Source organism: Abramis brama (assembly GCF_963993115.1).
Source record: "Abramis brama genome assembly, chromosome: 6".
Classification (NCBI taxonomy): domain Eukaryota; kingdom Metazoa; phylum Chordata; class Actinopteri; order Cypriniformes; family Leuciscidae; genus Abramis; species Abramis brama.
The window spans coordinates 43,996,050-44,011,251 of record NC_139968.1 but is presented as its reverse complement, the minus strand read 5'-3'; the positions used below and the strand labels follow the sequence as shown (position 1 = coordinate 44,011,251).

The 15,202-nt window shown below is 37.5% G+C and overlaps 2 protein-coding genes across 3 annotated transcripts in view; one reads left to right on the top strand and one right to left on the bottom strand.

The window, feature by feature from the left end:
* Positions 1 to 466, top strand: part of gipc3 (GIPC PDZ domain containing family, member 3) — a 9,455-nt gene extending 8,989 nt beyond the window's left edge. Inside the window, exon 7 of the mRNA XM_084116796.1 lies at positions 1 to 466. This exon is cut by the window's left edge and continues 143 nt beyond it. The gene's annotated coding sequence lies outside the window, so the exon portion shown is untranslated.
* A 3,588-nt stretch (positions 467 to 4,054) lies between these two features.
* Positions 4,055 to 14,784, bottom strand: tbxa2r (thromboxane A2 receptor). Of its 2 annotated transcripts, XM_084117567.1 has the most exons (4): positions 14,652 to 14,784; positions 9,679 to 10,538; positions 6,537 to 6,673; positions 4,371 to 4,637 (listed from the first exon to the last, which is right to left on the bottom strand). In XM_084117567.1, the coding sequence occupies exons 2-4, from the start codon at positions 10,492 to 10,494 to the stop codon at positions 4,505 to 4,507; spliced, it is 1,086 nt and encodes a 361-aa protein (XP_083973693.1). In that variant the 5' UTR covers positions 10,495 to 10,538; positions 14,652 to 14,784; the 3' UTR covers positions 4,371 to 4,504. The 2 variants fall into 2 exon arrangements, with proteins under 2 accessions (XP_083973692.1, XP_083973693.1); XM_084117566.1 differs by lacking the exon at positions 6,537 to 6,673 and having other exon boundaries at positions 4,055 to 4,637.
* Positions 14,785 to 15,202: the final 418 nt, after the last annotated feature.

Here is a 15,202-nt window from a genome sequence, read left to right as displayed (position 1 = left end):
ATTCAAGTGTGTAGAGCAGTACGAAGTCGGTCACACTGTATTTCCCACCGATCTGTATAGCTAACTAGGGGTTAACCCAATCTTTTAAGTTTTACATTATATATTTGACTTTAAAAGCATTACAATCAAGTATATGATAGCAGACATTAGCTTAGCTTAGCTTAGCCTAGCCTTTGTTTGTTTTTGTCTTTTGTGTTATACATCGTGTTACAGGTGAAATGAATGATCTTTTACGATTAATGAGATCTTGTGACACGAATGGCTTGTGTATATATGAATCATCACTTATTGACACAGTTGAATTAATTATGTACACATTTAATGTGTAGCTATTAAACTCAGAAATCTGCTAAGTGTTTGTGTATTGTATATCGTGTTTTACAATGTACGTACCCCCTTTTGGATGACCTGATGTGACATATTTGAATATGTGTAAAGATTAAAAACACTCCAGCATACCACCAAATTTTGTATCCGGAGACTTTTTGTACATTCGTAAGTCATAAACATCAAAGAGAGTCGCTCACAAAATGGCTGACAAAAGTCCTTCAGTAAATGTGAAATCAAAATTGATGCAAACTTTACTTTCTTAATTCTCTTTCCATGTCTCATATAGTACAACGGTCTGGTTCCGGAAATAAAAATAAAAACACCATTGATTTTTAACGATAACTGATATGATAACTTTTAACGATAACTTGAAATAAGACGTTGAAATAAAGCAGAAATAAGATAGAATATAAATATTGGACGAAAAGCTTTAACTTAATACAACTTTTCAAAATATACATTTTTATGCAAGCAACATAAAAATATATTGTTTTTATATTTCTCCATCGTTTTTAATTCATTTATGTCATTCGCAGTTCCTCAGGTTATTGTAGTTCTTTCCCTCACTGAAGCCGTTAAGTACAGTCCTGTATTTTTGTCCGATTTTCAAATACTTTTTTGCTTCAAATCAAAGTTTGTAGTGTTTAAATTCATCTCAGAACTGGTTGGTTTGGTTCATGGCTTTTTAACGATTTAATTAAGTTTTTTTTTTTTTTTTAAATCCCTAAGGGGAAAATGAATGGGAAAAACAGTCCAGGAACCGCTGAAAAAGTGGGCGGGCACTAATTCACTCTAAGGCTCCGCCCCAAAAATGACATCACCAAACACTCTTATTTTCCAACCCCTCCCCCTCTCACACCAACTGTCACTTCACATCATTAAACCACTGGCCAACTGATAAAATCAAGCCCCGCCCACTTTTTCACACATAAAAATCGCATTACATAATAAAATGACCTTAAAACCCACAAAATATGCGCTGTGTCTGAAATTTGGTTTGAAACTTACTTCGCAGCTTAAAAAAGTACGTTCTATATAGACCTTATGTAGCCCCGCCCCTTTTCAGCGCTGCGCTCGTTGTCTTTTGACTTCCGGTCTGTATTTTCACAGCGATTTTGCGTGTTTACTAATGAACGGCTCGTTTTAAAATCTTCCCGGTCGACTGACATTTGTTAAGTCATCTGCTGTAAACATTACAGTCCTTATGATAACTTTCGTTAACTTTACATTAAGTAAATCCACTTCAAAAGCTAATTACTCCTGGACAGCAATGCCATAGACATATACAGAGCGACCGCAAAACGGAAGTTAAAAGACAATATTCTAAAGATGGCGGCGCCCTCGTTTCTCTGGCGCATAAGGTCTATATGGTAGGGAAGTATTTGATTTCGGATGCAGCGATGGTTTATTTGCAGCTAGTCATGCTAATGCTATTTAATGACTCATTCATAAATGCTTCCCTTGTTTTATTACTGGATGAATCAGCATTTTTGAACAAATCTCTTGAATGATTATTCAATGATAAATGTTTTCGCTTGTCGCCACCTACTGGTGTAATGATGTAATCCATACAATCGTTATTTGAAGCGAAAAGTTACTTTCAAAAGAGGATTTTCTCTATTTTGATCGCTACCGTAGACATCAGTGTTTATATCTGAACTATAAACTTTTATAAACTTTTATCCCAGTTCTTCTGTGTTAAAGCCCCACTAGGTAGGAATTCCGTTTTGGTCAAACAACGACCCCTAGAGTCGCTGTGGACTACTTGTATTTAACGTTACTGTCGTAAATACCACTCACGCAGAGCAGTCTCTTCACTCACGGCCTGATCCCCTCCCCCCTATATACCGGTCCCTGTTCAGTCGGATGGAAGCTGTAACGAGTGGAAATAAGGTGTGGCCCCTTTAAGAGCTAGTTCTTTTTGTGCTCGGGTTACTACCCGAACCCCGAAGTTTAAAAGTACCATAAAAAACGATACAGACCCCGTCAGGCTATGGCAGACGTGTCATTCAACCTATTGTAAGTCGATGTACCATCACAAGAGTCTTGGAAATATATTATGAAGGTTGAAAAGTTACCTGGTGCTGCTTTAATCTAAATTATTGTAAGACAGAAATAATGTGTTTATTCTCTCTCTGGATCAAACACAGATCTGAATGTTCCCTGTGATGTTGTCAAAGGTTTAATAGACACATGTAAATCGTTGTCATTTAGGAATAAGATCACATAGGTGTTCGAATCGAGATGTTTTAACGATTAATCGCGCGGCTCTAGCTAGCGGATGAGCTTCAGAGTGCGCTAGGCCTCAGCGACATTACTTGCCAAAAAAAATCATCTCTACCAAAGATGCAAATACTTGAGAGAACAATTGGCCAAAGCAATCCAAACAAAAGAGGGTTGAATAATAAGTTTGGGTTTACATACAATATAAATACAAAAAAACGCGATTATTCACTCTGACAGCGTTTGATGCTAACCTTGTGTTTCCTCGCACAAGAATAACCGACGTTGTGCAGACAAGACTGTTCCAAGACAAGACTAGAAAAGTTCAAGTTAGGAGGTGTTTTAGCCGAGTGTGTGGTCCTCCGTCTTATCAGCAAGGAAAAGGGAGTGTATACGTCTAGGCAACGAGCCAAAACTGCAGTTTTCCCAAAGTTTCTACTGTACGGATTCCTCCACGAGTGCATGCGAGTTCACCGCGTCTTGAACATGTTCGACAAGTGTTTCTTGGCCGCCAAATCAAGAAAAGGGTCAAAAGGATAAAAGGCCTTACACTACCAGTCAAACGTTTTTGCATCTGTAAGATTTTTAATGTGTTTAAAAGAAGTCTCTTCTGCTCAAGGCTGCATTTGAAGAGTTCAGATGCAAAAGCCTCTAAGTGCCATCTAAAATTTTCTTCTAGAATGATCATTTTTATCAAGCTCGTATAATTAAGTTCAGTAATTTCACTTAAATGACAATTAATAGGTTATTTTCATTGCCATTTAAGTGAAATTACTGAACTTAAATATACGAGCTTGATAAAAAAATATCATTCTAGAAGAAAATTTTAGATGGCACTTAGAGGCTTTTGCATCTGAAGTCTTCATTTATTTCATAAAAAAAAAAAACGTAATATTGTTAAATATTATTACAATTTAAAATAACTTTTAAAAAAATTCTACGTGAATACATTTTAAAATGTAATTTATTCCTGTGATCAAAGCTGAATTTTCAGCATCATTACTCCAGTCTTCAGTGTCACATGATCCTTCAGAAATCATTCTAATATGATGATTTGATGATCAAGAAACGTTTATGATTATTATCAATGTTGAAAACAGTTTTTATTTTCAGGATTCTATGATGAATAGAAAGTTCAAAAGAACAGCTTTTATCTGAAATCTAAAGCTTTTGTAACATTAAACACTACCGTTCAAAAGTTTGGGGTCAGTAAGAATATTTTATTACATTTTTGGGGGAAATAAATAAAAGAAATCAATACTTTTATTCATCAAGGATGAGTTAAACTGATCAAAAGTTACAGTAAAGACATTTATAATGTTAGAAAATATTCTATTTCAGATAAATGCTGTTCTTTTGATCTTTCTATTCATCAAAGAATCCTGAAATAAAAATGTAAATAATTGTTTTCAACATTGATAATAATCATGAATGTTTCTTGATCCTCAAATCATCATATTAGAGTGATTTCTGAAGGATCATGTGACACTGAAGACTGGAGTAATGATGCTGAACATTCAGCTTTGATCAAAGAAAATTAATTATATATTAAAATATATGAACATATATTGTAAATTGTCATAATATTTAACAATATTACTGTGTTTTTTTGTATTTTTAATAAAATAAATGCAGCCTTGGTGAGCAGAAGAGACTTTTTAAAAACGTACCGATCCAAAACTTCGGACTGGTGTATATTAGATCTTCCCATGAGACGGTTCATCATCAATCATCACAGAAGTAGATGAAGATGGCTAAAGAGAGCGAGACGAGGCAGGGATGTTCTGCACAGGGAAAGCCGTCTCCTCTCGTCCGGTTTTGTCAGGATTTGTCCGGGTGTTCTCCGACCGCTCCCCTGTTCCCCCCAGCGAGGCGTGCGTGAGTCTGCGTATGGACGTGGACAGGCTCATGATGGACCCGCGGGACCAGTCCATGTTGGGCGCGATCCGCTTCAGAACGGCACGTCGGAAGAGGATGTAGACCCAGGGATCCAGGATCTGGTTCCACGTCGCAAACCGAAGCCAGAGAAGCAGCTGGGCCACCTTGAGCTCGCCGTCCGACAGCACGGTCTGCGCAATAAACACCTGTCCAGGCCAAACACAAGCAGTGAGAAACACACACTCCAGTCAGGTCAGAGGCACTCATCCTTCCCTCGCGGGGCAACTTCATCAAAATCAGGAATCAGAGGGGTTCAAGACTCTAGGATTTTTGTCGCACTTGAACCACGAATACATTAAAATTTTTTATTGGATTCAAGGAGTTTTGTGGTTTTAATTTTAAAAAGTAGCAAATCCTTTCCTCGCGGGTCAATTTGACCCCTTTAGGAATGAATGGAATGCGAGGAATGCTTCATTACACAAAGAAAAACCTAAAAATGCTCAAAATTCGAACGAACTTTACCAATTTTTTTTATTTTTATGTCTATGTGTGTAGCTATCTGAATGCATACTGTAGTGAACTGACTTTAGGACCCAGCAGAACAGCTCATTTGCTCCATATAGAGCTATAAGGCCATCTAGACTCATGAAATATCATGTTATATTAAAAGGGTTATGCATGAGTTATTTTGAATTTAAGTTGAAAGAATGTGAGGAATGTGCTTAAATTACTATTTATTTATCATTTATTGATCAAATCTGGTAATTTAAAGGTAGATAAAATAAAAAATAAAACATCTTTAAAAAAATTATTTAAAAAATAGAAAAAGTATTATTAAAATGAAATAAAATAAGCTTTCTGGACAAGAAAAAAAAAAAAAAAAAAAAGTATAATTTTAGGGCTTGGGATCATTTTGACCCGCGAGGGAAGGATGATGGTTTTAATAAAATAAACAACGTCATTATGACGCAAACACTGCAGGCTTTGTCATATCGAAATGTTTATGAAAGTGAGCAATGAGAATAACCAGAATAAACAGTTTACTGGAACACAATTACTGGCTTCATGCCGATTACTAAATATAATCGGTCCTGTTTTTCATTTATCTTCACCAAATCTGTCAGGAAAGTATCCAGGACATATTTCACCCTTAAAATAAAAGGAGTTCAAATAAGCATCAAAGGCAGAATGTGTGGGGATATCTGCTTAAGGGTCATGAAAAATAATAAATACAACTTCATTTGATGTGAGTGTTACGATTAATCATGTTATTGTGAAAAACTGAAGCAAAACAAACAAACACTGGATGAGTGTGTGTGAGGCCAGCTGGGATTTATCATTCGGACCCTAAAGCCTTTGTGAAGGATGAAACCAGTTGCTCTCACACGACCTTTCTGGAGATTTTTCCAAATTCCAGCAAAATACCAAACGTGTTTGAGGTTAACATGAACACTTAGCAATGATGCAGCGAATACAGCGGGGATGGAGTGAGCTTAGCCGTTCGAGATCACTGACCTTTGCTGTGTTCACTCGACAAAATACACATGGACACACACACACACACACACATACTCAATCACAAACATATGCACACACAATCACACACACACACACACACACACACACACACACACACACACACACACACACACACACACACACAAATACATGCACACACACAAATACATATACATGCACACACACACACACACACACACACACACACACACACACACACACACACATGACAGAACTATGGTGAGTAGTTTCTGCCAAATAGCTTCTATAATTACTGCTTATATATATATATAAAAAAAATCAAGGCATACATTTATATTACATATTTAATATATATTTATTTAATAAATTACAAAAACAAACTATATAACTATGCTATTTAGGCAGAAACTCTGATTAGCGTGGATGATGGCGTTCAGTGAACTAGCGGTGATTCCCAGATGAACAGCACAGCACCACACACACTTCAAAGCAATCTGATGCGTGAGCGAGTGTGAATCCGGATCACGATCTGATGCGTGAGGAGCGAGTGTGAATCCGGATCACGATCTGAATTACCCAGTGACGGCACGGGCTGCTTTACTCGCCTCAGTCTAGACTCCTGACACAGGATGTAAATCCAGGGGTCGCATATCTGATTGCAGGTGGCCAAGCGGAGGTAGAACAGAACGCTATAGGGGTCGACGGCTACGGGCGACACGACGACGGTCTTCAAAATGTACATCTGTCCGGGAGAAACAAGGTTAGAGGCGTCACAGGAGAACACCCTGAGAGCATGTTCCGTTCATCTCACATCATCATGACATCATCACACTAGAACACAGGAATTCCAAAGTGTTTATTCCCAAAGTTCCATTTCAGATCACAGACGCCGAGTGGCTGAGAGTTCCAGTTCTATTTAACTATAAGCCACTTCTTACTCCAAATCTTTTTTGGGTTTTCAGTGACAGAACAGAATAGGACAACGTAAAAAAAACAGTAGAGCATAAAACATTGTCCATTATTAATCCTTTACATGCCCCCCCCCCCCCAAAAAAAAATCCAATAACTCAAATGTCCAAAAATTATTTTTTTTATTTTTTTTAAATATCCTCTCAAAAGTCTTAAATACCTAATGTTTAAAAATGTTTATTTTCTGTTATTATGGTATGTATTACACTGGAAGACACTGAAAGCCCCAGAATTGAAAGAGTGCGCCAGTGCAATGGTAGAAATTGATATCGTATGAATCTACGCTTAACCGAGTAAATGATGTTAGAGAGGAGGGGTTGTCTCCTTGGGAAGAGTTCTGGACACATATTACAGTAAGGTCTCAAAATGAATAGATAACCACTGCCTGTGAGAACATGTAACCCTGTTTTTATCGTAATGTTGTACTCCTGTCAACTATCAACCTTCCAAAAGAAGCAATAAAAAAATTGCCATTTACAGGTGCACAAGGTAAACCCTTAATGGATTTTAAGAAGGGATCCCGGGTCTTGTAAAAGGATTTAAGTGAACCAGAGAGTGAGCATCTTAACTTTTCAAGCCTAAGAGTCTTATCTAGACAAACCATCAGTTATTTAAAAAAAAAACCCAAACATTTATTTGTCTAGATAAGACTCTTATTCCTCGGCTGGATCGTGTCGAGACTTTGAAGCTGCACTGAAACTCACATTTGGACCTTCAACCCGTTGGACCCCATTGAAGTCACTATATAGAGAAAAATCCTGGAACGTTTTCCTCAAAAACCTTCATTTCTTTTCCACTGAAGAAAGAAAGACATGAATATCTTGGATGACGTGGGGGAGAGTAAATTATCAGGAAATTTTAATCCTGAAGTGAACTAATCCTTCAATATCTGCTATCACTTTATTTTGATGCTCCCCAACAGACACTTTGCATTTCAACTCAACAGTCTACTTACACTCTACTCAGAGTTAATTTAGCACACGATTGGCTAACGGTGAATTTGTTTTGTTCAAAATAAAATTAGTGTGTGTTTGTTGGTGAGGACTTCCTGTTCTTCTCCTCAACAGGAAATGGCGTTTCCCCCCATTAGTCTTATCAGCTGTTCTCACACAACTCCTAAATGTTCCTCAACTCGCAAAACATGGAAGAGTTTCCTGTGCGGAGAACTTCTGAATGAATTGACAAGTAAAGCATCTGACTTTTAAAAAAGGCAACTCAAGACACTGTTATTTAAACAAGCTTTTAGTTGACTGGGTTTTATTGTGGGCTGTTACATTTTTTGATTGTATATTGTTTTATTTTTTGTTTTACTCTTATTGTTTTCCTACTGTACGGCCTCAGTAATGCACAGCAGTATTTATGCTCTACATTTAGATAAACAAACAAATACTTAACGATTGAAATGGATTCGGACGATTACGAGAAGCAGTTCTCATAATGTCACAGAGCAAGCAAGTACCAGATGCCACCGACATCTGGATCTAAAACGGGTTGGATTTACAGAACAGCATGTCGAGTAAACAGATCGTTTGAAGTCAGATAAGAACAGTATGGAACTGAAGTCTGTGTAGTTGAAATCAGATTGACGTTCAAGGCAACTTTTTGCCTTTTTTAGCAACTTGAGGCCGTTCCAAACATAGTAAACGTTATTATAAGGCTTTTGTAAAAGGTAGGCAGCATAATTATGTTCCTAAGATACTTTTCTTGGGCCAAACAGTAATGCAGAAGCATGTGTGTCCTTTACGGTGAAGAACACACTTATCCCAGAATGCATTGCGCTGAGCTAAATGAAAAATACGTTCAAGATGGTGGACGAGTCATTTAAAGCTATCAATGGTAAATACTTCCAATTCCATATTTTTGGAATTGGAAATAATTCCAATTTTTATGCATTCAAGAGTGCTGCACCAACGTCAAACTACTGGGATCAATTGAGCAGCACGGAAGAAGTTGCAGAACAAGCTCAATCAACAGCACTTGTGGCATATTGATTACCAATAATGCCAATTTTAAGTTTTATGTGAGCTGTAAAGCTGCTTAAATCCTTATTTTTGAAGTCATTTTAGAGTTTATGGCATTGCATTGTCATTGCAACAAAGTTGTAAAATTGGACATGATTGGATTTTTTTACACGCTAAAATCATGTGGGCATCTTGTGACTATACTATTGAAACAGTGAGTATTTTGATGTGTTTGGATTGGCCCCATTCACTTCCAGGGGAGGGAAAGTGGAAGTTCATTAGGTAATCAACAATACGTCAAATGCTTTATCAAATGCTTCAACTTGTACTTGTACTGAAGCCATAATATTCCTCTATTAGATTCCTTCTTGTTCGCTTACTAACCTAGGCATCTTACTTGGAGCATGGATGGTTTCACAAAGAACTTTGGAACATTTTCATTGCACAAAATATGACAAAAGTTTAAAAAAGGTTATTTTTAGATTTTTTAAATGTTCTTCGCCCTAAGAAAAAATAACCCTTTTATAAAGACCTGCTTACTGAAAGGTTCTTTGGGGAACCAAAAATGGTTCTTCTAAGGGATTCTAATGAACCTTTTCCCACTGAAGTGCATGGAAGTGCATTCTAAATGGAATCACAGATGCCAATAAAGAACATTTATTTTTAAGAGTGAAGGAAAAAATGGTTCTTTTAAGAACTTTGGGGAACCAAAAATGGCATCGCTGTGAAAAAAAAACAAAAAAAAACTTGGAACCTATCTTTAAGAGTAGATTTCGGGAACAGCTGGTCAATTCAGTCTTGGTATAGAGGAACTCACCAGAAAAGGGCACCAGCAGATGGAGGCGATGGCCATGATCAAGATGAGCTGCACCATCATCTCCACTTCGTAGTCTCGTCTCCGTTGCCTGCTGTCCTGTCCGCAACACACCCTCAGGAGGGTGATCACGCTCACCGTGTTGAGCAGGAACGACACGGCCAGCGACAGCAGGCCGACGAGCGAGAAGATCAAGCTGAAGGTCATGTCTAGAGGTTTGGAGCTGATGTTGAGGAAGCACCAGGAACCAGGCACCTGGAGGTGGTAGTTTCCCAACCCCACCAACGGCAACAGGCTAATGCAACCGGCCGTGACCCACACAATGGCCACAGTTGAGCACGCTCTCGAGTTGGTCATGGCGGTGGAACGTGAAAAGGGTCGGTTGATGCCGATGAAACGCTCTATAGCCATAGCGGCGCCGAGAAGAAGAGGGCAAAGCCCGTAGAAGACCATTGACATGCCCATGAAGTTGCAAAAGTGGCAGTAAGGGTCCAGTTGGCGCCAGTTAAAGTGCGTAATGTGGAAGGACACCACGATGGACCCGGTGACCAACAGTCCCATGAAGTCGGTGAACACCAGGCCGCCGAGGAAGAGCAGGAACGAGGAACGCGAGCGGCTCTTGGTGTGCTGGAAAGTCTTGGCCAGGACCACCAGGGCGAAGAGGTTGGAGCTCAATCCGAGTCCGCTGAAGACCGCCGAGAAGTACGAGGAGGCGATGGTGTTGTTGGGTTTGAAAGTACGGTTGTTGATAGATAAGCAAAGTGGAGTCGCGTTGCTTTGCGCGACCGTTTCGTCGGCAGAGAGCAACGATGAATCCATGGTGGCAGCTGATGAGTTCTCTTCTCCAGGGGGTTTATTTCATCCTGTGGACAAAAAGACAACGCTTAAAGGGTTAGTTCATCCAAAAATGAAAATTACTCACCCTCATGTCGGACCAAACCCATAATGGTGTGTGCGCACCAAAAGCGAAGCGAATATTCACATCGGATTACTCGCAGGATGTTTCTTGTTTTTCGCGTCACAGTATCTAAGGGGGGGCGGGGGTCACATGACAGTGACACCGGCGGATGTAGCATGTCCAAATTTGATTCAAAACTCATTGCTTCTTGCGTGTTGAGCTTCCACTACCAAATTTGAGAGCTCTATGTATGTTCGTTAATCATGTTTATTTGTGAATAACAAAATTAACCAAAATTAACCTTACTTAAATTAAATCTGTTCATGCAAGTTTTGGGTGAACAGACTTGTGGATGGACAGAAATCTCTTAAAAAGATCTTCATTTGTGTTCCAAAGATGAATGAAAGTCTTATGGGTTTGTAACAACATGGGGGCCGGTAAACGATGACAGAACTTTCTTTTTTGTTGAACTAAACCTTTAGTAAACATGGCTAAGCACTGTATTTGCCAGGATTGTGTACTAATGTACAACATATGAGGTTTTGGAACACTGTTTTGCTAGCAAACGGGAAAAACTAGTCACATCTCTGCGTGTTGTTTTCCCGATGACTTGTGCAATAGTACAGGACAGTTTATTCCAAGCAGCCGTTCAACCGCACACAGAGACTAAAACATCTGACGAGTCCAATCTACAAATACATTTATTTTATTGTGACGGTTCCTTTCAAATATGTAAGATCATAACAACAATAAACAAACAAATCATGCTAGCAACATGCTTATCATGTTAATAATGTGTTAAATCATACTAGCAACATGATTTGCTTCATGCTAGCAACATGATTTGCTTCATGCTAGCAACATAATTTGCTTCATGCTAGCCAACATGCTATACATGCTAACAATGTGTTAAATCGTGCTGGTAACCTGTTAAAACATGTTAACATGTAAAATCATACTAGCAACATACTTATCATGTTAACAACATGTTAAATATGCTAACAATGTGTTAAATCATGCTAGTAAGTAACCTGTTAAAACATAATAAATCATAATAGCAACATGCTTATCTTAACAATGTGGTGTATCATGCTAGCAACATGTTAACAGCATGCCAAACCATGCTAGCAAAATGTAAAATCATATTAGCAAAATGCTAGAAACTAGTTAAACCATGCTATCAATATGCTAATTCATGCTAGCAATGTGCCTTTAAGTAATTTAAAACTTTCAGACAAGCCAACAGCACATTTGGTTCACAAACTTTCCCATATATTATTAACTTTTCCTCTAACTGTCTCTAACTTTTCCCAGTTATTATTATAAAAACATTCTATATAATGAACCTTACCTATTAAATAATGTAATTATTTATTCATATATTATATAGCTTTTGCCACTGGTTTATGAAAGCATTCAGACATTTAGGGTTAACAGTGATTTTAATACGCAGCCACTCATTATTTATATATTTAATATAAATGCATATATTGGATTCTATCTTCTGACCAGATAAGATGCGTTATATGTGTTATATATTATATATTAATGAGCATTATATGTTAATGAGCCAAGTTGCCATGTTGCTTGACAAGCATAAATAGCCAACATGAACTATATTACTGTGTGAAATAATTCTTTATTCTGATCATTAATATTAATAAATGCATCTATCTACTGAACCATAGTCTCTTATTAGTACACAGTAAAAAAAAAACGTTGGTTATTTGTTTTTAACCCAACCATTGGGTTACACATATTGGGTCACTATGTTGGGTTGCTTAAAATTATATTTAAAAATATATTTGTTGAAACATATTTATTGTTTTATACAAATAAACAATCTGTATTGGAAAACAAAGTGTATTTTATTTATTAAAATAAAGTCAATGTAACTCAACTGTTGGGCTACTTTTAACCCTATATATCACCCCATAGTTGGGTTACTCGTTGGGTTATTTTTTAACCCAAAATTATTAAGTGATGAGGCCACGAGTTACAGTGATTTTAACATGATTAAGATTATTCTTTTTTTTCCCAATAATATCCATTAACCATTTGAACTCACTTTAATGTTAATGTTAATTCATGCTAAAAACAAACCCTCCCAATAATGAAGACCTGAACTTATATTCAGCCCTAGAGCTTGTAGAGGTTTTGTGGATCTACATGAAAACACCAGGATCTCATGAATGTCTATAGAATGAGCCTCACCCTTATTTAACGACACATAAATCCGTCTCCGGTGTTTCCCTAAGGAATGTGAAGTGGCTCCTCTCCACTTTGGCCATTAAACATGAGTGGCTTCATCCACAAAACCCTTCAGATCAATACCGTAAGTGCTGTTACCTCAGCCATTATTTATTATCAGGCAAAAGGCTAAACATGGGAATACATTCAGGGACTGAGGATGCCGTCTCCACTCGTGGGTTCCTGTAATCGCTGCTAATGAGGATACAGCAGACAGAAACCTGAGGCTGGTGATGGTGTTGTTTATGTGTCTCTCTTAGCAGCGTAATTCCAAAACAAACTCCATTAGCCAAACAGAGACCTTTCCACGACGCGCTTGTAATCGAATTCGATAAAATGAGGCCCAGAAATAAGCTTAGCGGATGTCAGCGCCAGAGAGTGGGCTGGGAAATCCGGGATTCGTTTCCATGCGTATGCATTCACATCTTTAAGGATTTCAGTGTGAAGCTGAAATGGGTGAAACATCAGCAAAAGAGGGACATTATTTATCAAATATGATTATGTTATTGTGTTGTATAATCACACCATTATATGATTCATTATCATATACACGCTAGAGATTAAAGGTTATTGCAACAACACTTGTTATTAAGAACTAACAAGTCCCCCTGTGGTGAAAATCATGTTTTTAATGTTGTTTATGTGTCTATGTGGTGTTTTTAATCTGCTTTAAGACAAACCATGTGTAAATTCATAAGTCGACAGCATTGCTGAGTATTTTCTCCTTAAAACTGCAGTGAACCAAAGACAGTCTCAAAAACACGCTTTGAAATCGCTGGTGTTTCTGACGTCACAAACTACCTTGTAACCAATCAGATCAACGTGTGATCGTCAACCAGTGGATATCTGCATATACTAAATAAAAACTGCATATACTAAATGAGACAAGGGTGTGGAGTTACATTCAAGCTATTTTAAGGCATGAAGAATTTTTTTCAAAGAAAAAAAACATTTAAATATGTAATTTTGGTGATCAAAGATGAGTTTTTCTTTAAATAAGTGATATGTTTTCTGGGGTCTGCAACAAGGACAAGGAACTACTAGAAACCGAATATTATGCATCAAATGTTAGATAACAGATTTAAAAATAAGTAGGCCTAAATAAATGTAAAAAAAAAAAAATGTTTATGTTAATTTTCTCACCCAGTCACAATAGTAGCCTAGTTCAAACTCAAGATTAAAATAATCTTTTTTGTTTATTACACATACAAAATCTTCCACTAATACGACCCATTTATAACATGACATAGATATAAATAGAGATAAAAAGGAATTCACATTATATATAGGCTAACGTTACTTTAGTTCCCTTACGAAAATTACTACAATTACTATTATTTATTACTACAAATAAAACAAACAGAAAAACGATGGTTACTGTATTTAAACAAATTTGGTTTTGCTACACTAACCATAGTATAGCCATGGCAGTTAACTGTGGTTGTAGAAATGGCAATCAATCCGCCAAAAACTTGGTTACACTTTTACTATAATAAAATCATGGTTAAGTTTTGCACCTGCCGACTAAGCGTTAAACTTTGTAGCCTACAGTACCACTTACATGCAAGTGTAAGCGCAATTCATTCAAAATTGAATTACATGCAATTCAATTTTGGCATTCACGTTGTTGTGGTTGACAAGTTTCCAAAAACAGCCTAGATTCTTTTCAACATAAGTACGTGCACCGAGTAAAACATGGATGTATTTCTGTTGTAAAAGAATCAATCTTCCTTTTCCAAATAAACATAACTCCTTCACGCGCCGTTCAACTCGTCCATTAAAGTCGACAGCGAGACACACATTAATGAATTCAAAACGTGACGTTTACCTGAGAACCCGCGAAAGTCTGGCGCAAATTCCTTCAGTCTCCAGAGATCCTCGAGCTCTGCATCCATCACCTCCATCATCCTGAAACACACTCACACTCCTCCGCTCTTCGGCTCAAATACACCCACGACTGTGATGATGATGTTGAAACACACCATCCTGTTCCTCCTAAATCGCACTTTAGCGCCACTATTCCCGGAAGAGCCGGGATTATCCTGAAAGAGTATTTGGACCTCCGCCAGCAACTTCTACAACTAAAATCGATACCAGAAACTTTTTTTTTCTTATATAGGTTAATGCATAGAAATGGCTTCCATAGATATAGCCTAGCTTTCAATACCAACACAATTTAGATTGATCGAAAATATGTTGGGATGAATTAATGGCCTCTAATTCGTCTGTTTGTTTGTTTGTTTGTTTGGTGTAGGCTATGAACTGTAACTGCAGATGACTTTAATTTTGCATGAATGGATATTGATTGTAGGAAAATGCTTTCGCATATGTTTCAATAATGCACTACGTTGGAAGCGCTTTTTAAAGCACATGATAAGT